Source organism: Salvelinus fontinalis, chromosome 4 (genome assembly GCF_029448725.1).
Source record: "Salvelinus fontinalis isolate EN_2023a chromosome 4, ASM2944872v1, whole genome shotgun sequence".
NCBI lineage: Eukaryota > Metazoa > Chordata > Actinopteri > Salmoniformes > Salmonidae > Salvelinus > Salvelinus fontinalis.
In genome coordinates this window covers 1,295,894-1,322,680 of record NC_074668.1, presented here as the reverse complement: position 1 = coordinate 1,322,680, position 26,787 = coordinate 1,295,894, and the positions used below count along the sequence as shown (strand labels likewise).

Sequence of the window (26,787 nt, the reverse complement as noted above, 5' to 3'; positions counted from 1 at the left end):
CTACTGTGATGGTTGGGGCCTAAACCACACAGAAACAACATTAGACACTATGGAACACAAAGCTTTTACTATCTCATCCTGGAATATACAAAGTCTGAGATCATCTGCTTTTGGCCTAACGAGCAGCAACCCAGAATTCATCAAAAAAATGTGGAAATACAGACATTGTCATCCGACAAGAAACATGGTATAAAGGAGATGGACCCACTGCTTTCCCTCTAGGTTACAGAGAGCTGGTAGTCCCATCCACCCAACTACCAGGTGTGAAACAGGGAAGAGACTCAAGGGGTATGCTAATATGGTATAGAGCAGATCTGACCCACTCTATTAAATTAGTCAAAACAGGAACATTTTACATCTGGCTAGAAATGAATAAGGAAATTATCTTAACAGAGAAAAACTTCCTCATGTCTGCTACCTATATCCCCCCCACTAGAATCCCCATACTTTAACGATGACAGCTTCTCTATCCTGGAGGGGGAAATCAAGAATTTCCAGGCCCAGGGACATGTACTTGTCTTTGGTGACCTAAATGCCAGAACCTGACACCCTCAGCACACAGGCGGACAAACACTTACATGGAGGTGACAGCACTCCCTTCCTCATGTGCCCCTCTAGACACAACTACAACAACATAACCAACCAAAAGGGTCACAACTCCTGGAGCTCTGTCGGATGCTGGGTATGTTCATAGTCAATGGTATGCTTCGAGGGGACTCCTTTGGTAGGTACACCTATAGCTCATCTCTTGGCAATTCCCGTACGACATACCACGTATTCATCCTGCACATCATAATTGACAAACAAACAAACCAAAACAAAGGCAAAGTCTTCTCATGCTTTGTTGGTTTCAAAAAAGCTTTCGACTCAATTTGGCATGAGGGCCTGCTATACAAATTGATGGAAAGTGGTGTTGGGGAAAAACCATACGACATTATAAAATCCATGTACACATACAACAAGTGTTTGGGTTAAAATTGACAAAAAAACACACGTCTTTTTACAAGGCCTGGGGGTCAGGGATTCAGCTTAACCCTCTTTAACATATATATCAATGAATTGGCGAGGGCACTAGAACAGTCTGCAGCACCCGGCCTCACCCGACTAGAATCTAAAGTCAAATGTCTACTGTTGGCTGATGATCTGGTGCTTCAGTCAACAACCAAGGAGGGCCTACAGCAGCACCTAGATCTTCTGCACAGATTCTATCAGACCTGAGCCCTGACAGTAAATCTCAGTAAGACAAAAATAATGGTGTTCCAAAAAAGGTCCAGTTGCCAGGACCCCGAATACAATTTCCACCTAGACACTGTTGCCCTAGAGCACACAAAAAAACGATACATACCTCTGCCTAAACATCAGCGCCACAGGAAACTTCCACAAAGCTGTGAATGATCTGAGCGATAAGGCAAGAATGGCCTTCTATGCCATCAAAAGGAACATCAAATTTGACATACCAATTAGAATCTGGTTTAAAATATTTTAATCAATCTTTATGGCTGTGAGGTCTGGGGTCCACTCACCAACCAAGAATTCACAAAATGGGACAAACACCAAATTGAGACAACGTAAAACCTCAAATAATGCATGCAGAGCAAAGTTAGGCCAATATCCTCTAATTATCAAAATCCAGAAAATAGCCGTTAAATTGTACAACCAACTAAAAGAAAGTGATTCCCAAACCTTCCATAACAAAGCCATCACCTACAGAGGAAAGAAACTGGAGAAGAGCCCCCTAAGCAAGCTGGACCTGGGGCTCTGTTCCCAAACACACCCCACAGAGCCTCAGGACAGAAACAGAATTAGACCCAACCAAATCAGGAGAAAACAAAAAGATAATTACATGACACATTGGAAAGAATTTACAAAAATACAGAGAAAACTAGAATGCTATTTGGCCCTAAACAGAGAGTACACAGTGGCAGAATACCTGACCCTGTGACTGACCCAACATTCAGGAAATCTTTGACTACAGGCAGACCTGGCTGTCAACAGAAGACAGGCTTCCCCATGCCAATAAACACCCTTACATTGAAATTGATAGAAATAGGGAGCTAGGGAGAGAGAGAGAAACTACACTTAACATACTGCTGTGTTCAGTACCACAGTCAAGGAAGGTAAAGAGGAGAAGCCACAGTCATTTTTATGCTATATCCTGATGTCACAAGCACAAACATACAGCGCCTTCGGAAAGTATTCAGACCCCTTGACTTTTTCCACATTTTGGTACGTTACAGCCTTATTCTAAAATGTATTAAATCGTTTTTTCCCCTCAATCTACAGTACTCACAATACCCCCATAATGACAAAGCCAAAACAGTTATATTTTTTTACAAATTTATATGAAATAAACTGTAATATCACATTTACAGAAGTATTCAGACCCTTTACTCAGTACTTTGTTGAAGCACCTTTGGCAGCAATTACAGCCTTGAGTCTTCTTGGGTATGACGCTACAAGCTTGGCACACCTGTATTTGAGGAGTTTCTCCCATTCTTCTCTGCAGATCCCCTCAAGCTCTGTCAGGTTGGATGGGGAGCGTCGCTGCACAGCTATTTTCAGGTTTCTCCAGAGATGTTCGATTGGGTTCAAGTCCGGGCTCTGTCTGGGCCACTCAAGGACATTCAGAGGCTTTCCCCAAAGCCACTCCAGCGTTGTCTAAGCTGTGTACTTGGGGTCGTTGTCCTGTTGGAAGGTGAACCTTCGCACCAGTCTGAGGTCCTGAGTGCTCTGGAGCAGGTTTTCATCAAGGATCAATCTGTACTTTGCTCTGTTCATCTTTACCTTGATCTTGACTAGTCTCCCAGTCCCTGCCGCTGAAAAACGTCCCCACAGCATGATGCTGCCACCACCATGCTTCACCATAGGGATGGTGCCAGGTTATCTCCAGACGTGACGCTAGTCATACAGGCCAAAGTGTTCAATCTTGGTTTCATCAGACCAGAGAATCTTGTTCCTCATGGTCTGAGAGCCTTTAGGTGCCTTGTGGCAAACTCCAAGCGGGCTGTCATGTGCCTTTTACTGAGAAGTGGCTTCCGTATGGCCATTCTACCATAAAGGCCTGGTTGGTGGAGTGATGTAGAGATGGTTGTCCATTTGGAAGGTTCTTCCATCTCCACAGAGGAACTCTGGAGCTCTGTCAGAGTGACCATTGGGTTCTTAGTCACCTCCCTGTCCAAGGCTCTTCTTCTCCGATTTTTCAGTTTGGCCGGGAGGCCAGCTCTAGGAAGAGTCTCGGTGGTTCCAAACCTCTTCCATTTAAGAATGATGGAGGCCACTGTGTTCTTGGGGACCTTCAATGCAGCAGAATTTTTTTGGTACCCTTCCCCAGATCTGTGTCTCGACACAATCCTGTCTGAGCTCTACAGACAATTGCTGCGACCTCATGGCTTGGTTTTTGCTCTGACATGCACTGTCAACTGTGGGACATTATATAGACAAGTGTGTGCCTTTCCAGATAATGTCCAAACAATTTAATTTAGCATAGTTGGACTTCAATCAAGTTGTAGAAACATCTCAAGGATGATCAATGGAAACAGGATACACCTGAGCTCAATTTCGAGTCTCATAGCAAAGGGTCTGAATACTTATGTATATAAGAGGATTTTTTTTGTTTGTAAATTTGTCAAAGAACCCTTGACCTTTTTAAAAAATGGAATCCATTTTAGATTAAAGCTGTAATGTGGAGAAAAAGTCAAGGGGTCTGAATACTTTCCGAATGCACGGTTTATACTACACCACTTGATCACACCTCTCTTCTGCTGCAGGTTCACAGAGATGTGGGATTGTGAGGAAGTGGAGGACGATGACGAAGAGGAGGCGTCAGGAGAGAGACAGAACTCATCTGGAGGACGCTCCGTCAGGGAGAAGTAGTCTGGCAGGAAGTCACTGTAGTACTGCTGCAGCTGCTTCACAGACTGGCCTGAGAACACACACGTAGGATGAGAAAATCACACACACACACACACACACACACACACACACACACACACACACACACACACACACACACACACACACACACACACACACACACACACACACACACACACACACACACAGCATCTAATCAGCAAGGTTAGTAGTATATGTGCACCATTGAGTCGTCCCAGGGCGTGGCCACTAGAGGCTGGAGGGAAGTCAAACACATTCCGTCGTGTGATTCGCTGTCCCCTGGCCACGCCCCTACGACCATTCCCGTCCAGACTGCCTGATAGGGCGGGTACGCCTGATCCCCCAGAGGAACACCTCTCCACCCCCAGGGGGTTCCTACGACGATACTCCCTCCATTTCAGAGTCTGGGGAGAGAGGTGGTGTCCTGTGGGGGAGGATGGGCGGAGGGGACGTGGGAATGATGGGGGTGAAGAAGTGGGTGAGAAAAGAGAAGGAGCCAAAAGTCGGGTGATGGTAGACAGGGAGATGAGAGAGGTTGGTTATCAAGTGGAGGATTGGGGAAAGCAAGATTAAATGAGGAGAGAGAGGTCAACGAAGTGTACATGGTAGAAGGCAGAGGAAGAGGAACGTTGAAAAAATGAGAGAGATGGGGTGAGTGTACATGGTCAGAAAAATAGGATAGAAGAAGAAATGATTATGGATAAGAAGAAAAAGAAAGACAAGAGAGTCAGTAAGAGAGTATATCTGTTAAATCACCCTGACTACAGTATATCTGTTAAATCACCATGACTACAGAATATAACAGTATATCTGTTAAATCACCATGACTACAGTATATAACAGTATATCTGTTAAATCACCATGACTACAGTATATCTGTTAATCACCATGACAACAGTATATCTGTTAAATCACCCTGACTACAGTATATCTGTTAAATCACCATGACTACAGTATATCTGTTAAATCACCATGACTACAGTATATCTGTTAAATCACACTGACAACAGTATATAACAGTATATCTGTTAAATCACCATGACTACAGTATATAACAGTATCTCAGTTAAATCACCATGACTACAGTATATAACAGTATATCTGTTAAATCACCATGACTACAGTATATAACAGTATATCTGTTAAATCACCATGACTACAGTATATAATAGTATATCTGTTAAATCACCATGACTACAGTATATAATAGTATATCTGTTAAATCACCATGACTACAGTATATAATAGTATATCTGTTAAAATCACCCTGACTACAGTATATCTGTTAAATCACCATGACTACAGTATATCTGTTAAATCACCATGACTACAGTATATCTGTTGAATCACCCTGACTACAGTATATCTGTTAAATCACCCTGACTACAGTATATAACAATATATCTGTTAAATCACCATGACTACAGTATATAACAGTGTATCCGTTAAAATCACCCTGACTACAGTATATCTGTCAAATCACCCTGACTACAGTATATAACAATATATCTGTTAAATCACCATGACTACAGCATATAACAGTATATCTGTTAAATCACCATGACTACAGTATATAACAGTATATCTGTTACAATCACCCTGACTACAGTATATCTGTTAAATCACCCTGACTACAGTATATAACAATATATCTGTTAAATCACCATGACTACAGCATATAACAGTATATCTGTTAAATGACCCTGACTACAGTATATAACAGTATATCTGTTAAATCACCATGACTACAGTATATAACAGTATATCTGTTAAATCACCATGACTACAGTATATCTGTTAAATCACACTGACTACAGTATATCTGTTAAATGACCCTGACTACAGTATATCTGTTAAATGACCCTGACTACAGTATATAACAGTATATCTGTTAAATCACCATGACTACAGTATATCTGTTAAATCACCATGACTACAGTATATCTGCTAAATCATCATGACTACAGTATATCTGTTAATTCACCATGACTACAGTATATCTGTTAAATGACCCTGACTACAGTATATCTGTTAAATCACCATGACTACAGTATATAACAGTATATCTGTTAATTCACCATGACTACAGTATATCTGCTAAATCATCATGACTACAGTATATCTGTTAATTCACCATGACTACAGTATATCTGTTAATTCACCATGACTACAGTATATCTGTTAAATCACCATGACTACAGTATATAACAGTATATCTGTTAAATCACCATGACTACAGTATATCTGCTAAATTACCATGACTACAGTATATCTGTTAATTCACCATGACTACAGTATATAACAGTATATCTGTTAAATCACCCCGACTACAGTATATAACAGTATATCTGTTAAATCACCATGACTACAGTATATAACAGTATATTTGTTAAATCACCCTGACTACAGTATATAACGGTATATATGTTAAATCACCATGACTACAGTATATAATAGTATATTTGTTAAATCACCCTGACTACAGTATATAACGATATATATGTTAAATCACCATGACTACAGTAGATCTGTTAAATCACCATGACTACAATATATAACAGTATATCTGTTAAATCACCATGACTACAGTATATTACAGTATATCTGTTAATTCACCCTGACTACAGTATGTAACAGTATATCTGTTAAATCACCATGACTACAGTATATTACAGTATATCTGTTAATTCACCCTGACTACAGTATGTAACAGTACATCTGTTAAATCACAATGACTACAGTATATATGTTAATCACCATGACAACAGTATATCTGTTAAATCACCATGACTACAGTATATCTGTTCAATCACCGTGACAACAGTATATAATAGTATATCTGTTAAATGACCCTGACTACAGTATATAACAGTATATCTGTTAAAAAACCATGACTACAGTATATCTGTTAAATCACCATGACTACAGTATATCTGTTAAATCACCATGACTACAGTATATCTGTTAAATCACCATACGATGTAAGTTGACCGCAAACAAATAACGTATAACAGAAAGAAAATAAGAAAAAAGACTGAAAGAAACCCATAGAAGACATGAGGGGGACAGGACTGGCCAACCCATAATCCAACAACCTCACTGATACCACCACATACATGACAACTCCTGACCGGACCGCACTGAGATAGAGACACCTACCATGTTGTGTCCTGGACCCTGGTCCTCTGCTCCCCTCCACAGGGTCTGACGTCTCCTCGTATCGCAATGAAATCTCACTGTCCTGGAGCACGACCGGCAGGATGGGGAGGGTCCCACGGTGACACTGACCCTGCACCTGGCCCTGGACCGGAGGCAGCATGGGGGGCACCGCTCCCCGCTTCACCCCCAGGGACGGAGGTGGATGAGTGGGAGGCAGAGGGGCAGCCGCCAGTCGTGCTGGTGGGGGATGGGTATGGTGGAGGGGCAGGAGCCCGGCCGACAGGGGGCAGGAGAGGCTGAGAGGAGTCTGGGGGCTGGGGGTGCAGGTAGAACAGGAAGTGGAGGTCACCCCCTGGAGGCGGACGGGGGAATAGCTACCCAGCGGCGAGGGCCGGACAGAACCAGGGCCGAGCGGAGCCACCGCTGACACCATCCCACCCATCGTACCACCAACCTGGCATCGACGCAAAGAGTCTTGCCATCGGTCGTCGTCGACCCCATCAGACCCCTCTGGACCTCCAGAAGGCCCTCCACCCCGCGCCTGCATCCCAGAGACGTAGCCCGGCAGCAGGGGAAGAATGGGCTTGGGCCGGGACAGCTTGGAGAACTGGTGGTGGAAGGTGAAGGGTTGGATGGGGAGGGTGGTAGGACGCTGGTCTTTAGTGTAGCGGACAACGGCAGAGCTGCACGAAGAGCTGGAGAGACCACCTGAGAGAGAGAGAGAGAGAGAGAGAGAGAGAGAGAGAGAGAGAGAGAGAGAGAGAGAGAGAGAGAGAGAGAGAGAGAGAGAGAGAGAGAGAGAGAGAGAGAGAGACAGACAGACAAGGTCAGTAAAGGATAGCATTTTTCTCTTGGCACAATTCTCAATTTTAGCTCCGTCATCATAATTTACAAAGCATGTGTTATTCCCTGATAATAACTGACGACACAGGAACTGTATCAGCCATTACACGGTCTGTATTACAAATGAATAAACATGTAGGGGAAATGAAGGTTAAGTTGAATTGATCCACAGAGACAAACACAAATTGCCCAGAAAGCTGCTAGTGTCAACAGACAGATAGTCCTGATCACATACAGCCCAGACTGCCTTGTAACTAGAGACACAGTATACTGTGATAGGCACACACACACACCTGGAGAATACTGCGTCAGTCTGTCCTACAGCAGAAACACCAAAGAACAGCCTTTTTCCAGTATTCTCTTCTTTCTGTCTCTCTGTGTATCCGTATCAGTGTGTGAGCATGTAATGTAGCATGTCAGTGTGTATGTGTGTGTGTGCGTGTGTGTTGTATTCCTCGATCTGGTCGCTGCGTGAGCAACGGGGGTGTGTGTGACGTCAGCAGCAACATTGCGCAAGCTGTTTATGCTCCCATGGAATGTCAGTCAGCATGGATGCAGTAACACATCTCAGCCACAGAGGCAGTATTGAGTCGTGAGTTCTGTCCTCTGACAGGGAAAAAATATCTGCCTCTCTGTCTGCCTCTCTGTCTGCCTCTCTGTCTGCCTCTCTGTCTGCCTCTCTCTCTCTCTGTCTGTCTCTCTGTGCCTCTCTGTCTGACTCTCTGTCTGCCTTTCTGTCTGCCTCTCTGTCTGTCTGTCTGTCTGTCTGTCTGTCTATCTGTCTGTCTGCCTCTCTGTCTGCCTCTCTGTCTGTCTGCCTCTCTGTCTGTCTGCCTCTCTGTCTGTCTGCCTCTCTGTCTGTCTCTCTCTCTCTCTGTCTGTCTCTGTCTCTCTCTCTCTCTCTCTCTCTCTGTCTGTCTGTCTCTGTCTGTGTCTGTCTGTCTCTGTCTGTCTCTCTCTCTGTCTGTCTGTCTGCCTCTGTCTGTCACTCTCTCTCTGTCTGTCTCTGTCTGTCTGTCTGTAGCTGAACTCACACAGTCTGTCTCTGTCTGTCTGTCTGTAGCTGAACTCACACAGTCTGTCTTTCTGTCTGTGTGTCTGTGTGTCTGTGTGTCTGTGTGTCTGTGTGTCTGTGTGTCTGTGTGTCTGTCTGTCTGTCTGTCTGTCTGTCTGTCTGTCTGTCTGTCTGTCTCAATTCAATTAAATGAAATGTAAGGGTCTTTATTGGCATTGGAAACGTATGTGTACATTGCCAAAGCAAGTGAAATGGATAATAAAGAAGTGAAATAAACCAAAAATGAACCGTAAACATTACTCTCACAAAACGTACAAAGGAAGAGAGACATTTCAAATGTCCTATTATGTGTAAACAGTGTGGTAATGATGTGCAAATAGTTAAAGTACAAAAGGGAAAATAAATAAACATGGGTTGTATTTACGATGGGGTTTGTTCTTCACTGGTTGCCCTTCTTGTGGCAACAGGTCACACATCATGCTGCTGTGATGACACTGTGGTATTTCACCCAGTAGATATGGGAGGTTATCACACTGTGGTATTTCACCCAGTAGATATGGGAGTTTATCAAAATTGGGTTTGTTTTCTAATTCTTTGTGGATCTGTGTAATCTGAGGGAAATATGTGTCTCTAATATGGTCATACATTTGGCAGGAGGTTAGGAAGTGCAGCTCAGTTTCCACCTCATTTTGTGGGCAATGTGCCAGGCCTATTGCAGTCTCTCTCAATAGCAAGACTATGCTCACTGAGTCTGTACATAGTCAAAGCTTTCCTTCATTTTGGGTCAGGTATTCTGCCACTGTGCACACTCTGTTTAGGGCCAAATAGCATTCTAGTTTGCTCAGTTTTTTTGTAAATTCTTTCCATTGTGTCAACTAATGATCTTTTTGTTCTCTCTCTCTCTCTCTCTCTCCCTTCTCCTCCCTTCCTCTCCTATTTCATGGATGAATCGATTATCCAGCTAAGGGTTTTTAGCCAGCTCATCTCTCCCTGTAGGCATCATTAGCTTGGTTTGGTTTAGGCTACTACATGATACTAGAATTTTCCCAATAACCATGACGTTAACTATGACGTTAATCATGACGTTAACCATGACGTTAAACATGACGTTAACCATGACGTTAAACATGACGTTAACCATGACGTTACCCATGACGTTAACCATGACGTTAAACATGACGTTAACCATGACGTTAATCATGACGTTAACCATGACGTTAACCATGACGTTAATCATGACGTTAACCATGACGTTAACCATGACGTTAACCATGACGTTAACCATGACGTTACCCATGACGTTAACCATGACGTTAATCATGACGTTAACCATGACGTTAATCATGACGTTAACCATGACGTTAACCATGACGTTAACCATGACGTTAACCATGACGTTAATCATGACGTTAACCATGACGTTAACCATGACGTTAACCATGACGTTAACCATGACGTTAACCATGACGTTAACCATGACGTTAACCATGACGCTGCTACAACCTAGCTTACGATTTAAAGTTCACAACATAGGTGCACAGGTACAAAGAAATGAGTCATCAAGGTGACAGACAGTGACACATTCAATACCCCCTTGCACACTCTGGCCTGCATTTAGCTTATCTAGGGGTTTAATCATTAGTCCAACAGTTACAAACGAGAGTTTCTAATTGACAAATTCAGGTATGTTTTATCCTCGTTTCATTCCGTTTTAAGTAACGTTTTTTTCATCAGAATCAGTGGAATGAACTGATCACACGCAAACACAGCCACAAATAATGTAAACCGCATGATCACTTTGCTCGTTGTATAAATAATACCTTCTCGCATCTACGGTCTCGCCTTCTCTCACCTTTTCTTTTCGCTTGTGGACTTCAGTGTACAATACAACAACTGTCTGTGACCAGGGGAATAAACTTTTCATACCATAACAGCTACACACAGCCTACATCGTTTTCACCATATTAACGTCATAGTCAACTTAGCTACTAGATCTAACGCGTTAGTAAACCCGTTACAGTCATGCAGTAGTGTACAGCAAGCAGTTTAGCAGTTACACCGGTGGGCTCCGGTGGCAATAAATTAATACAACCAAAAGTTTACCTTGACTTGGTAGAGTTCCAGTGTTGAGTTGGATAGTCATTGCCAGCTAGCTAACATAGCATCCCTCTGTTTGAGCAGGATGTTTGAGTAGGAAAAACTAGCTAGCTGCATTTGCTAGCTAAGTAAGTGAAACTGAAAGTGGGGGAAAAATGACGAAATATCTCTCTCTCTCTTTCTCCCTCTTAATTCTCCTTCATTTTGGAAGATATTAATTTGTTCAAAACTATTGTCTTTCTCACTCTTTGAGTCAACTAGCTAGCTGTAGCTTAGGCTTTCAATACTAGATTCATTCTCTGATCCTTTGATTGGGTAGACAGCATATCAGTTCATGCTGCAAGAGCTCTGATAGGTTGGAGGACTCCGGAAGTTGTTTTAATTACTGTGTAAGTCTATGGAAGGGGGTGAGAACCATGAGCCTCCTAGGTTTTGTTTTGAAGTCAATGCACCCTGAGGAGGATGGAAGCTAGCTGTCGTCAAGCTACACCATGGTGCTACCCTACAGAGTGCTGTTGTGGCTACTGTAGACCTTCATTGCAAAAGTGTGTTTTAATCAATTATTTGGTGACACGTGAATATATTTAGTATAGTTTTATCTAAAAAGTATAGTTTTTTTAATGCTTCACTATTTTTATTTTTAAGAAATTTACTGAGAATGATGGTCCTCCCCTTCCTCCTCTGAGGAGCCTCCACTGACTTAACTTATAGTTATAAGCAGTGGCGTAGCACACACCCAAGCAGCCCCCGCAAAGCGTGGGTCCCTCCAACCACAAAAAAATGGTACTGAAAAATCATACCGTCGGTATTTCGAAATACCCCGGAATATCATATTTGTATTTATTATGGATCCCCATTAGTTCCTGCCAAAGCAGCAGCAACTCTTCCTGGGGTCCAGCAAAATTAAGGCGGTTTATACAATTTTAAAAACATTACAATACATTCACAGATTTCACAACACTGTGTGCCCTCAGGCCCCTACTCCACCACTACCACATATCTACAGTACTAAATCCGTGTGTATGTATAGTGCACATGTTATCGTGTGTGTGTGTGTGTGTGTGTGTGTGTGTGTGTGTGTGTGTGTGTGTGTGTGTGTGTGTGTGTGTGTGTGTGTGTGTGTGTGTGTGTGTGTGTGTGTGTGTGTGTGTGTTGCTTCACAGTCCCCGCTGTTCCCTAAGGTGTTTTTTCATTTGTTTTTTAAATCTGATTCTACTGCTGGCATGAGTTACCTGATGTGGAATAGAGTTCCATGTAGTCATGGCTCTATGTAGTACTGTGGAATAGAGTTCCATGTAGTCATGGCTCTATGTAGTACTGTGGAATAGAGTTCCATGTAGTCATGGCTCTATGTAGTACTGTGGAATAGAGTTCCATGTAGTCATGGCTCTATGTAGTACTGTGGAATAGAGTTCCATGTAGTCATGGCTCTATGTAGTACTGTGGAATAGAACTCCATGTAGTCATGGCTCTATGTAGTACTGTGGAATAGAGTTCCATGTAGTCATGGCTCTATGTAGTACTGTGGAATAGAGTTCCATGTAGTCATGGCTCTATGTAGTACTGTGGAATAGAGTTCCATGTAGTCATGGCTCTATGTAGTACTGTGGAATAGAGTTCCATGTAGTCATGGCTCTATGTAGTACTGTGGAATAGAGTTCCATGTAGTCATGGCTCTATGTAGTACTGTGTGCCTCCCATAGTCTGTATAAACGGTATATAAGCCTAAATGCCCTTATTATACACTGTATTAATTGATTCCCTTATTTTATACTGTATTAATTGATTCCCTTATTACACACTGTATTAATTGATTCCCTTATTACACACTGTATTAATTGATTCCCTTATTATACACTGTATTAATTGATTTCCTTATTATACACTGTATTAATTGATTCCCTTATTATACACTGTATTAATTGATTCCCTTATTATACACTGTATTAATTGATTCCCTTATTTTATACTGTATGACATTATGTACTTATTATATACTGTATAAAATGTCCTTATTTTCCACTTCTTATTATCATCCTTTTTCAGCCCCCTTCTCTCCTCCTCTCTCTCCTCTTTCAACCCCCCCGTCAGTCTCTCTCTCCCCTTTCAACCTCCCTTTCTCTCTCTCTCCTCCTCTCTCCCCTTCTCTCTCTCCCCTTTCAACCTCCCCTTCTCTCTCTCTCTCCTTCTCTCTCCCCTTTCAACCTCCCCTTCTCTCTCTCTCCTTCTCTCTCCTCTTTCAACCCCCCACTTCTCACTTCTCCCCTTCTCTCTCCTCTTTCAAACCCCCACTTCTCACTTCTCCCCTTCTCTCTCCTCTTTCAACCCCCCACTTCGCACTTCTCCCCTTCTCTCTCATCTATGATTCATCTCTCCCCCCCCCCCCCCTTCACTCATTAATATGTATAATTCCAGACAATGCAGTATATTATTATAGCTCCTGTTTGTATTATTATCACATATTCCAATAGTGTATCGGTTTCATAACATTACATCAGTGTATAAACAGAAGTGACGTTGACACTGTGCTAGTTGACATGCAATAAATGCTATTCTATCCTCGTTATAGCCCTAGGCTACCTACCGGCTGCCCCCCCCCCCCCCCCCCCCCTCCCTCCATTCACCTCTCTACAGTCCTCCCTCTACACTGCCATCTGTCAATCCACACCTCCTGCTTCCCTCCCTCCTTTCCCCACACCTTCAGCCACACCTGCACCCAAATCCCTGTCCTCCACAATCCCAGCCCTCCTAACGCTCCATATTCTCAACCTAAATGAAAAGGCTGCCTCCCTGTTTTACTGTGACAACGTGTCTGTACGTCTGTGTTGGCCACTCTAGTGTGACTGGAATGTGTGTTTCTCTCTCTCTCTCTCTCTCTCTCTCTCTCTCTCTCCCTCTCTCTCTCCCTCTCTCTCTCCCTCTCTCCCTCTCCCTCTCTCTCCCTCTCTCTCCCTCTCCCTCTCTCTCCCTCCCTCTCCCTCTCCCTCTCTCTCCCTCCCTCTCCCTCTCCCTCTCCCTCTCCCTCTCCCTCTCCCTCTCCCTCTCCCTCTCTCTCTCTCTCTCTCTCTCTCTCTCTCTCTCTCCCTCTCTCTCTCCCTCCCATTGGACTGATGCCTGTGTTCCTTCTGAAGCACTAGTATGTTCTCTCGGAGTCCCTCCCACATCGGGAACAGCTGGCCAGTCTGTCTGTCCTACTAGAACATTCCATTCTTAGTCCCCTGACACTCAATGTTCCACAGAGGAATTCATAGGAATTTCAAACACTTTCAAACACTGTCACTTTAGTCCTGAGGCCTGGAAAGGACACGTCAAGGACCAAAGCGTTACTATCAGAAGGGACAAACACAGTGAGCAGGGGGAACAGGCCTGTTCTGCTACTGTTAATATCATCATCATCATCATCATCACCACCTGCGCTCTCACATACACACATACTATTTCATTCTGTTCCCAAACACTGTACATCTTGGCTACTGTACATCTTGGCTACTGTACATCTTGGCTACTGTACGTCTTGGCTACTGTACGTCTTGGCTACTGTACGTCTTGGCTACTGTACATCTTGGCTACTGTACATCTTGGCTACTGTACATCTTGGCTACTGTATGTCCAGAGTATATCTGGTCACAGCAATTCTTATCTGTTCAAACATAATATGGAAAGGAAAGATATTGTATAAAGCACGTAGACAACCAAACTAGTTGATACATAGAGTAGAGAAAAAAAACACTTTTCCCTGTCCCCAGTTCTCTTCAAACATGAAGTTAGATAAGATACAGTACAAACTCACCTCTTACCAGTTGTGTTGTGTAATAAAACGCACAAACCGCCAAACTTTCCCTATCATACCACTGCACTTATCAATGATCAACCAAACAACCTCAGCCAATGACCCTTGACCCTATGCAACAGGAAGCACATCATTTTAATGGATCTCCTGTCCACAAAGGCGCCTAATAAATAAAAAGGTATTGGTTACGTCGCAGTCGCGCTGCAGGCATCAATGGTTTGCCTGCAACATCATCGTCTGAACAATCAGGCATCAGATTGCTATATCATATGATGTGGTTAGTTGATATGTTAAATACCTATCCACGCATTGTGACATCTGGCAGGCGACTGCAATGTAGTCAGGCTGGAACATGACCATAATAATTTTAGATAATTACAGCTCCTAATAGGTGCTCTTCTCTTCTTACCTTCAGCCGTGGCGTGTGTCTCTCTGGCGCCGCCACCAGGTGAGTGGCGGTCCACACTGCCCTGGCTGTAGCAGCGCTGGAAGGGCACACTGTGGCTGTGGCTCGGACCCTGACCCAGGTTCTCCAGGATGGGGGAGAAGTCGGTCGAGGAGTGGGAGTGGGCCGAGTGGGTGGAGGAGAAGGGATCTGAACATCCCCCCATCCTGAGGGAAGGAGATCCAGCGCTTCCTCCGTTTTTCCTCTTGCTCCTGGCGATCTCAGCGAAGGAAGTGACCCGTGGCGGAGTGGGAGGGCCGAGGGGGGAGGCGCCCTCACTGAGACGGACAGGGCAGCTCTGCATGCGCTCCAATGAGCCGAGCCGAGGGGGCGGGGACTTGTCCAGGTTCCGGTCGTAGCTACGGGAATGGGGGCGGGGAGTCATGCCTCCGATGGGTCCTCGGTCAACCACGGGAGGGGAGATGTTAATGTACACCTGTCCCTCGATGATGAGGTCTGAACAGGCTCCGCCCATCTGCTGCTGCTCCCTCTTCTTCCTCTCCTCTTCCTCGTCATCATCCTCTTCCTCATCTTCATCACGCTGTGGAGAGAGAGGGACAGAGACGGGTTAGATCTAAGTTCACCAAGCCTCCAATACCCACAGCCACTCCACTTATTGTGCGCTCCACTTACTATGCGCCGCCCTACGGGACTCCCAATCACAGCCGGTTGTGATACAGCCTGGATACGAACTAGGATGCCCGTAGTGACGCCTCTAGCACTGAGATGCAGTGCCTTAGACTGCTGCGCCACTCGGGAGCCCCAATAATAGCATGGATATCCTCAGACTGCAGCACTGATAGCTACTCTAAATAGAACTCTCTTTATTGGGTCAACAACACACCCACTGAAGGCACGTAGACAGAATCTGGGACAGACACACTCTCCAGGAATACACCCTTACAGGATTCCCAGCTGCCTCAGTACAACGGTAATAGATGGTAGTAATGGTCTATTACGTCGCCTGGCCCGGGACTCAAACCAGCAATTAAACGTGCCAATTCTGACAAACAAACAGGTGTAATGTGTTTCCACTCAAAAAGATGATCGCATTAAGCCGTCGTTGTAAATAAGAATTTGTTCTTAACTGACTTGCCTAGTTAAATAAAAGGTTAAAAAAAAAACGTACTGAATTATTCATTTAAAAATATATATTTTCACTGAATCAGGGATAGTGTACACAGACATTTCGGCTTTACAGCCTTCTTTAGTGTGTAGGTACAAATTTATTTGAATTCAAAACAGCATTTGTAAATAACTACAGATGAGTAGCAGGTAGTTCTAATCAGGATTGATACTCATCAGCCAGTCAGGGACGTGGCCCCTCTTGTCTACCTGTATACAAATGAGTCACAAAGAAATACAGAATTATGGGCTATGGGACCAGGCAAGAAGGGCGACTCACAAATCAACCGCCCCAGGTGTCCGCTCACCTAAATACATCATATCAATTCATGAGACAGCCCACCACAAAGAACATGAGGCACAGCCGTTCATGAATATGTGGAGCCAACTCATAAACGATATGCAAAATCTGATATGGACAGTGTTTCTTGTATAACGGTCTATATTTGGCTTATAGGAAGGAGGTGAAATCTAATTATTTGTTTAAACTGTGTGGAAATACAGAATTTAATGTATAAATCCACACGGTTTCTCTATGGCGTTATTTGTTGTCATAGTTACCTCCTCTACGTTGGTGGATGAACTTTTTCCATCCCGACGCGACCTAATTCATGAATAGAATGATGGTTTTCTATAAAGCGTCTCTCTAGTGGTGAGGTGATATCTTTACGCGTAATAGTGGATTTATGTTTTCCAAGACGTACTTTCAAAGAGTGGGATGTTTTTTCCAATATAAATCTGGTCACAAGAACACTGTACCGTATCAATAACTCTTGAAATAATCTGTCTGTAAACAATTGTTGGAAAAATTACTTGTGTCATGCACAAAGTAGATGTCCTAACCGACTTGCCAAAACTATAGTTTGTTAACAAGAAATTTTATGGAGTGGTTGAAAAACGAGTTTTAACGACTCCAACCTAAGTGTATGTAAACTTCCACTGTATCAATAACTCCTTTAGTAGAGCAAATTATACATTACTTTACCGAATAGGTTCTAGAAGTCGGTGGTCATACTAAGTTATAACATTTCCTTATGGTGCTACAAGGAGGGTACAGTACCAGTCAAAAGTTTGGACACACCTACTAACCAGATGGGATGGAGTATCGCTGGACAATGCTGTGGTAGCCATGCTGGTTAAGTGTGCCTTGAATTCTAAATAAATCCCTGATAGTGTCACTATCAAAGCACCCCCCCCCCCACACCATCACACCTCCTCCTCCTCGCTTCGCGGTGGGAAACAAACATGCAGAGATCAGCCATTCGCCTACTCTGCATCTCACAAAGACACGGAGGTTGGTTTCTTTGCAGAAATTCGACCATGAAAGGCCTGAGTCTCCCCTGAACAGTTGATGTGGAGATGTGTCTGTTATTTGAACACTGTGAAGCATGTACACCTGTCCCTTTGGGCTGCAATCTGAGATGCTGTTAAATAGGGCTATCTTCTATATACCACCCATACCTTGCCACAACACAATTGATTGGCTCAAACGCATTAAGAAGGAAAGAAATTCCACAAAATAACTTTTAACAAGGCACACCTGTTAATTGAAATGCATTCCAGATGACAATCTCATGAAGCTGGTTGAGAGAATGCCAAGAGTGTGTAAAGCTGTCATCAAAGCAAAGGGTGGCTACTTTGAAGAATCTCAAATATAAAATATATTTTGATTTGTTTAACACTTTTTTGGTTACTACATGATTCCATATGTGTTATTTCATAGTTTTGATGGCTTCACTATTATTCTACAATGTCGAAAATAGTAAAAATAAAGAAAAACCCTTGAATGAGTAGGTGTGTCCAAACTTTTGACTGGTACTGTACATGTTGGTAATTGAAATCTCAATCCCCACCTCCCTTATCTGATCTCTGTAATATGAATTGAGTTGTCATTCATTAAGTCATCAAGAGCATTTTTTTTTGACCCCTGGAAATATTGTGTTTTACGTTGTAACACTGGTTCACCTCTCCGAACCTCTGAGCTACATATCACCCCGATAAAAAAAAAACAGAACTCTGTCTGACTCTTTAAAAAAAACGAATTATACCATTTAGCAGACACTTTCACCCAAAGTGACCTACAGTACATTTTATACATATGGGTGGTCCAGGGCATCGGACCCTCTATCATTGTGTTGCAGGCAATATGCTCTACCAACTGAGCTTCAGAACCAACATCCTCCTCCACTTACCTGTGACAACTCTCCCTCCTCATCTTCCTCTTCCGCCTCCTTTTCCTCTCCCCCAGGGGGCCGTCTGAACAGGTAGTATTCGGTTGGCTGGGTGGCGGTGGGCGTGTCAGGGGCGGGGCTTTCCTTGCTGTGCTCGTCAGAGCAGCTGGTAAACGACGCGGAGCTTCCCACAGGGCTCGGGGGCGACTGAGATGAAAGGTCACAGGTCACCAACTTGTAGTAGTTCTGGGTGGCTACCACCAGACGGGCCTGGCTCTGCCGAAGAAGAAGAAGAAGCAGAAGAAGAAGAATGATTACTTTATTGTGCAATTAAATACAATTCTAACTAGAAATGGACTCCCTCTTTATCCCCTCGGAAAGGCTGGAGCAGAGGGCAGCCATATTACGGCGCCCATGAAGCAGTTGCTCGAAGGCTCAACAGAAGGAGATTTAGGATTTCATACCTGCAGACAGGATGTGAGGTCACTTCCTGAGTCTGAGTGGTGGGGAGGCTGGTAAGAATTGCAGTTGGCGTCCAGATCTAGAGCCCCCTGGTGTTCGGCTGAGCAGGTGCATGAGGAGGTGTTGGTGTGGGGGTGGAGTTCAAACGGCAGGGTGCTATTGGAGGAGCAAGAGGGTTGATGAGAGTTGGGGGGCTCGGTGGGGGAAGTGTGGAGGTCTAGGTAGAAAGCAACCCTCTCTCTGGCACTTCCTGGGCTCCCTGCCTCCACATCCAGTACAGAAGAGGTGCAGACAGAGGAGGTGTAGGAGTGGTCAGTGGAACTGTTCAGGTTGGTGGTTGTGGCAGGAGGAGGTGGCTCGGAGTAGGTCGAAGGGACACTGTTATTGATCTTGTTATAAATGGCACTGAAGTTGACCAGCATGCCATCCGAGCTGTTACAGGACGATACGCTGCCGTAGCCCAGCTGGCATTCCAACGACTGGGAAAACTGTTCCGGGAAGTGTTCGTGAAACGTCTGTGAGAGGCCGTAGCAGGAGCAGAGCCGATGGGCGGAGCTGGAGGAAGACGAGTCAGCCTGGCTACTGCTCCTCCCACCACCCCTCATTGGGTCTTCCTCCTCCTCCTCATCCTCGGCCCACTCCTGCTCTCCGCAGTCCATGGAGAGGGTGGAGCCGCTGCTGCCGTGTCGGCGAGGACCGTCCAATACCAGCAGGTCTAGGCCCTCCAGGTGGGCGGAGAGATCGGAGGCAACATCCCTGAGGGAGTCCCGTTCCCCAGAGCAGCCCCAGGAGTGCTTTCCCAGGGTGCTTTGCAACAGGAAGGGCTTGTGTGTGGTGAACCCCAGGTCGTGGAGGTGAAAGGGCGTGACCCCGTCTCCCTCCTCATCTAGGGCGGAGTTTGTATTGCCATGAAGATGGAAGGATGAATCTTCCAGGTAACCGTTGAGATTATCACTATCGTCTTCGTCCTCGTCCTCCTCCTCATCATCATCCTCCTCCGTGTTGAGCAGAAAAGGATTGTGGCGGAGCCGGAGAGGGTTGTTGGCCTGTTCCCTTGGTTTCACCCTGGGCAGAGTGTTGGCCACCATCACCTGGTCCTCCGAGTTACTGGACGTCACAGACAAATTATCGCTACCTGTGCTGCCACCTCCTACTTCTCCTCTCCCTCCTTCTCCTCCCTCTCCTCCCCCTCGTCCTCCTCCTCTCTCTCCTCCGTGTCCTCCACTCTCTCCTCCCCCTCTTCTTCCTCCTCCTCCTCTCCCTCCTTCTCCTCCCTCTCCTACTCCTCGTCCTCCTCCTCTCTCTCCTCTCTCTCCTCCGTGTCCTCCACTCTCTCCTCCCCCTCGTCCTCCTCCTCTCTCTCCTCCGTGTCCTCCACTCTCTCCTCCCCCTCCCCCTCTTCCTCCTCCTCCTCCTCCTCCTCCTCTCCCTCCTCCTGTAGAGGTCTGGATGAGGCTGCTGTACACCAGGGATTCCCTCTGGAGTACATCTCGCTCAGGGAGGGAGGTGGTGGGGCTCAGGCCCAGGTTCTCTGGTTGGTTCGATCTCCTCAGGGACCCCCCTCCTCCTCCGCTGTAGCCCTGCCGACCCCCAGTCACCTGGCAGTGTACCAGGGGGATGTGATGAACGATCAGGGTCTCGCCAGACAGCTTGGGGGGGCTGTCCATGGTCCTCTGGGTATGGGGGTTTGGACAGGGGGTAGGGGAAAAGGCTGTGCGAGTGCTGGGGTGGGGGTATAGGATATGTGGAGGGATATAGGACAGGGGGTTGGTTCAGTGGTTTGATACTAGGCCCAAGGCTCCAGGGATTGGGATGGTGAAGGAGAGGTCAAGGAAATCCACTATGTGGTTCGAGTGGTACATCTGGGAGAGAGAGAGAGAGAGGGAGAGATGGTATATGTCATTCGGAAATGTAATGTTAACTTTCACTGCTATGCAGACGAAAAACAGCTATACATTTCGATGAAACATGGTGAAGCCCCCAAATGTCCCTCCCTGGAAGCCTGTGTTTCAGACATAAGGAAGTAGATGGCGGCAAACGTTTTACTTTTAAACTTGGACAAAACAGAGGCGCTAGTTCTAGGTCCCCACTAGATTCTCCAATTACCTTAAATGAACTACAGGACAAAATAAAAAACCCTCCAACCCAAAAAGGCCAGTGGGGTTGATGGTATCCTAAATGAAACTATAAAATATACAGACAAATTCCAATTGACTATACTAAAACTCTTAAACATTATCCTCTGCTCTGGCATCTTCCCCAATATTTGGAACTAAGGACTGATCACCCCAATCCATCAAAGTAGAGAAATTTGACCCCAATAACTACCGTGGGATATGCATCAACAGCAACCTTGGGAAAATCCTCTGCATTATCATTAACAGCAGACTCGTACATTTCCTCAGTGAAAACAATGTACTGAGCAAATGTCAAATTGGCTTTTTACCAAATGATCGTACGACAGACCACATATTCACCCTCCACACCCTAATTGACAAACAAACAAACACAAAAGCAAAGTCTTCCAATGCTTTGTTGATTTCCAAAAAACCTCAGACTAAATTTGGCATGAGGGTCTGCTATTCAAATTGATGGAAAGTGGTGTTGGTGAAAAAACATATGACATTATAAAATCCATGTACAAAAACAACAAGTGCACACTTAAAATACGTTAAAATAGGCAAAAAACACCTGGGCCCTGACAGTAAATCTCAGTAAGACTAAAATAATGGTGTTCCAAAAAAGGTCCAGTCACCAGGACCACAAATACAAATTCCAACTAGACACCGTTGCTCTAGAGCACACAATAAAATGATACATACCTCGGCCTAAACATCAACGCCACAGGTAACTTCCACAAAGCTGTGAACGATCTGAGAGACAAGGCAAGATTCTATGCCACCAAAAGGAACAAAAAATTCAACATACCAATTAGGATCTGGCAAAAAATACATGAATCAGTTAAAAAACCCATTGCCCTTGTTGTGAGGTCTGGAGTCCTTATAAAACCCATTGCCCTTGTTGTGAGGTCTGGGGTCCGCTCACCAACCAGGAATTCACTAAATGGGACAAACACCAAATTGAGACTCTATATGCAGAATTCTGCAAAAATATCCTCCATGTACAACGTAAAACACCAAATAATGCATGCAGAGCAGAATTAGGCCGATACCCGCTAATTGTCAACATCCAGAAAAGAGACGTTAAATTCTAGAACCACCTAAACGGAAGCGATTCCCAAACCTTCCATAACAAAGCCATCACCCACAGAGAGATGAACATGGAGAAGAGCCCCCTAAGCAAGCTGGTCCTCTGTTCACAAACACAAACAGACCCCACAGAGCCCAGGACAGCAACACAATTAGACCCAACCAAATCATGAGAAAACAAAAGATAATTACTTGACATATTGGAAAGAATTAACAAAAAACAGAGTAAACTAGAATGCTATTTGGCCTTAAACAGAGAGTACACAGTGGCAGAATACCTGACCACTGTGATGGACGCAAACTTAAGGGAAGCTTTGACTATGTACAGACTCAATGAGCATAGCCTTGCTATTGAGAAAGGCCACCGTAGGCAGACCTGGCTCTCAAGAGAAGACAGGCTATGTGCCCACTGCCCACAAAATGAGGTGGAAACTGAGCTGCACTTCCTAACCTCCTGCCAAATGTATGGCCATATCAGAGACACATATTTCCCTCAGATTACACAGATCCACAAAGAATTCAAAAACAACCCCGATTTTGATAAATATCTATAGTGTGAAATATCAGTTTTCCATCACAGCAGTAAGATTTGTGACCTGTTGCCACAAGAAAAGGGCAACCAGTGAATTACAAACACCATTGTAAATACAACCCATATTTGCACATCATTACAACACTGTATATATACATAATATGACATTTGTAATGTCTTTATTATTTTGGAACATTTGTGAGTGTAATGTTTACTGGTCATTTTTATTGTTAATTTCACTTTTGTATATTATCTACTTCGCTTGCTTTGGTAATGTTAACATATGTTTCCCATGCCAATAAATCCGCTTGAATTGAATTTTTGGTATGAGAGACAGAGCTAGAGAGACAGAGACAGAGACAGAGACAGAGACAGAGACAGAGAGACAGAGAGAGACAGAGACAGAGAGAGACAGAGACAGAGAGACAGAGACAGAGACAGAGACAGAGAGACAGAGACAGAGAGAGACAGAGACAGAGAGACAGAGACAGAGAGACAGAGACAGAGACAGAGAGACAGAGACAGAGAGACAGAGACAGAGAGACAGAGACAGAGACAGAGACAGAGAGACAGAGACAGAGAGACAGAGAGACAGAGACAGAGAGACAGAGACAGAGAGACAGAGACAGAGAGACAGAGACAGAGACAGAGACAGAGAGACAGAGACAGAGAGACAGAGAGACAGAGACAGAGACAGAGACAGAGACAATACACACAACGGGCAGATACTCTACACTGTCACATGATTTCCATCACCATATGATATCTAAAGATTTTAAGCGACTTGTGGAGCTGTTAAATAACCAGTCTTCTCATACAGCAGGGGAGTCATGAGTCACTGCCATGTGAGCTGGAAACAGTAAGACAGGTTCTCTCTCTCTCACACACACAGTGCTATGAGCTCACACATCTGATCTTCCACTCCCTCATACTTTCATTGCTATCATCTAATCAATGCCGTTGGATATGTCTACGATTAGACAGGCATCTCATAAACTCCCTGGCACAGGGCGGTGACAGGTGGCGACACGGGCAGAAAGGTGGCAAATTAAAATTACTCTAATCCAGACTCAACACCTACTCGGGAGTATTCCTGGATAGATTAATTCTAACTCAAGACATAATCCTAGATATATTTATAATCCCAATTGTTACAGAGACTGACAGTGCAGGTGGGGTTAAAGACAGCAGACCAGTAGCTCTATCTGCTCAAACACACACACACACACACACACACACACACACACACACACACACACACACACACACACACACACACACACACACACAGGCAGGTCAAATCCATTCAATTTCAAGGGTCAATTACAGGGCTATCTGAAATACCTGTGGCAGAAGGGAGGCACAGACACAGACAACTACACTGACGGAATCCCCACACCCCACTTCCTGTCTCTGAGCCAGCTACAATGAGTCATACAGGAAGTTGTCAGAGGATCATCCCCTTAAGTAATTCTGCTCCCCCCTCTTCTCCTCCTCAACGCCCCCCCCCCCCCTTCAACAATTATCACTCCTTCTCTACCTTATCTCCATCCAACTCCATCCATCTCCATCCAACTTTCAAAACAAACTTCTCTCCTCCATTCTCCTTAAAAAGAAACTAGCGTCTCCTGACGTAACAATGTCCAGCACACGGCCATCTAGCTAATCAGTTACAGTACCCAGCAAACATAGAACAACCTTTCAAACAGGGAATACGGTTTAAATACCGTCCTAAACCCACAGTTGCAGCTACACTGCTGCAGTGTTTCTGTATGACCAGCTGTTCCCAGAGAGAGAGAAAGTGGTCAATGCTAACAGGATTAGCCTAGCCTATTAGCTCAGTTAGGCACTTTGAGGACAAGCCAACACCCACCACACCAGATCCTAAAAGCAAAAGCCTAGCGTATTAGCAGTCCAAGGACAAGCCAACAGTCAAACCACACAAATTCAGACTGAAGCTAACCGCATTGGCCTAAAGTGTAGCACTCACCCACCCCACCGTTGACTCTTCAAATGGGATTAAGGGATTGGCTGAAGGATTAGATTGGGGTTAACTGTCCTGCACTGTTATTTTTAAGACTAGAACGGTACAATCCCTGCTTAGGCTACTATCTTAAGCTACTATCTTTGGCTACTATCTTAGGCTACTATCTTTCAGCTACTATCTTTGATGGCTTTCCTGTATCAAAATCAACAGAGGTAGTAATAACACTTCACTTTAATATGACTTATGTTCAATGGCATCTGCAAGAGCACACAGCGTAGGGGGTTATTGGTGCTTATGATAAGTTTTACGATGCATTATGACACCATTATAATGCATTATTGCATACTTATTGACTTTAGTAAAAAAGTGTTACCAGTTGGCACTAGTGTTCCTCTGATGTGACATTCTGTTCCTTTCTGTTTCAGTGGAAGAATGCCAAGGAACAAACAACCAGAGTCATGGGATAACAGAGTGCCCGAAACACATGGTTAATGTTCCAAATGAAAAAACACATGGATAATGTTCCAAATGAAAAAACACATGGATAATGTTCCAAATGAAAAAAACACATGAATAATGTCACAAAATTAAAAAACACATGGATTATGTCCCAAATGAAGTAGTACACTATATTGAGAATAGGTAGCCATTTGCTTTAAAGTTAAAACCGCATAGTCTGAAATAAACATCCAGAGAGCTTCTGTATTGCCCAAAACCCCCTCTATTTACATGAAATGGTTCGGTCCTGCTCCCATACCAGGCACAAACGGTAATTGCTAGCAGTGAATTGTGAGTGAGGAGTGCCGGTGGACCATCATGTCTCAGCTTCCTAAAGAAAAATCTGGCTTCCAAAAATGAAAAGAAAGAAAAGACAGGAGAGAGAAAAGAAAGGGCGACAGTATGTCTCCCAATTTTTCACAAAGGAAGGTGGGTGTAGTCCGTGAGTGGTGGAAATGATCCTGTTAGCTTAGTCCATAGTGAAATAGGCTACTTTTGCTCCCCATAACATTAGTACCTAAATATCTTCACAGAATATTCTGAGTGTTTACATTTCGCTCCTCTTTTAGCCGACATTTAATCAATTAGCAAGCAAGCACTATTAGCAAGCTATTCATACTAAATCAGTTGTCCCTGCCCCTGCCTGGTGCCAGGCCCAACAGATGCAGCTCAGGCTCAGCAGCCCTGTCTCCCCATCCCCATACCCCTGAACCAGCCCTGTCTCCCCATCTCCATACCCCTGAACCAGCCCTGTCTCCCCATCCCCATACCCCTGTACCAGCCCTGTCTCCCCATACCCCTGTACCAGCCCTGTCTCCCCATACCCCTGTACCAGCCCTGTCTCCCCATCCCCATCCCCCTGAACCAGCCCTGTCTCCCCATCCCCATAACCCTGAACCAGCCCTGTCTCCCCATCCCCCTGAACCAGCCCTGTCTCCCCATCCCCCTACCCCTGTACCAGCCCTGTCTCCCCATCCCCCTGAACCAGCCCTGTCTCCCCATACCCCTGAACCATCCCTGTCTCCCCATCCCCATACCCCTGAACCAGCTGTACTCCCAACTGAAGGAGGTGAGCAGCATTGTGTTGAATGACATGTCAGTTGGCATAATTGCAGGTACAGCAATGCACTGTGGACAGGAATGTGATTCTCCAGTCAGGAAAAATCTCACTTGACACAGAGGCAGCCAATATCAGAGCCTTAAAGGAAGAGATGCAGGCTCTTAGAGATGAGTGAGAGTCTCTCTTGTCTGAGGCAACACTGATTGCTACGACAATTGGATGTTGCACCTCAATTTGATTTGATTTGAATTTAGCATGGAACACACCCGCCAGAGGAAAAGGAAGAGATTCCATGATGAGACCTCTCAAGAGGAGACAGCCCAGGACAGTGCAGCAACAGTGTTTCGGAACACAGTGTTTTTTTACTGCTATGGAAAAGATCATACTTGGACACTAGGTTCCACACCACTGCAAAACTTGTAGAAGAATGTTCTGCTGTTCTGAAAGTTGGGCAGATTAGTGAGGATAAAGTCCCTTCTGAGCCATCCACTGATCATGAA

The 26,787-nt window shown here is 44.6% G+C and overlaps 1 protein-coding gene across 6 annotated transcripts in view; it reads right to left on the bottom strand.

Moving 5' to 3' along the window:
- LOC129852963 (AP-4 complex accessory subunit RUSC2-like) overlaps positions 1-26,787 on the bottom strand; it is a 59,378-nt gene that overhangs the window by 20,523 nt on the left and 12,068 nt on the right. For 5 of the 6 annotated variants that reach the window (XR_008759056.1, XR_008759058.1, XR_008759057.1 and 2 more), the window contains exons 2-7: positions 19,004-20,863; positions 18,561-18,815; positions 15,208-15,784; positions 7,054-7,761; positions 4,097-4,318; positions 3,752-3,922 (exon numbers count right to left, since the gene is read on the bottom strand). Coding sequence is in view for 2 of the 6 variants with exons in the window: in XM_055918568.1 (XP_055774543.1) it covers positions 3,752-3,922; positions 4,097-4,318; positions 7,054-7,761; positions 15,208-15,784; positions 18,561-18,815; positions 19,004-20,668 (3,598 nt within the window). In the remaining 4 variants the exon portion in view is untranslated. The remainder of the gene's footprint in view (positions 1-3,751; positions 3,923-4,096; positions 4,319-7,053; positions 7,762-15,207; positions 15,785-18,560; positions 18,816-19,003; positions 20,864-26,787) is intronic. The other variant, XM_055918569.1, reaches the window with a different exon arrangement.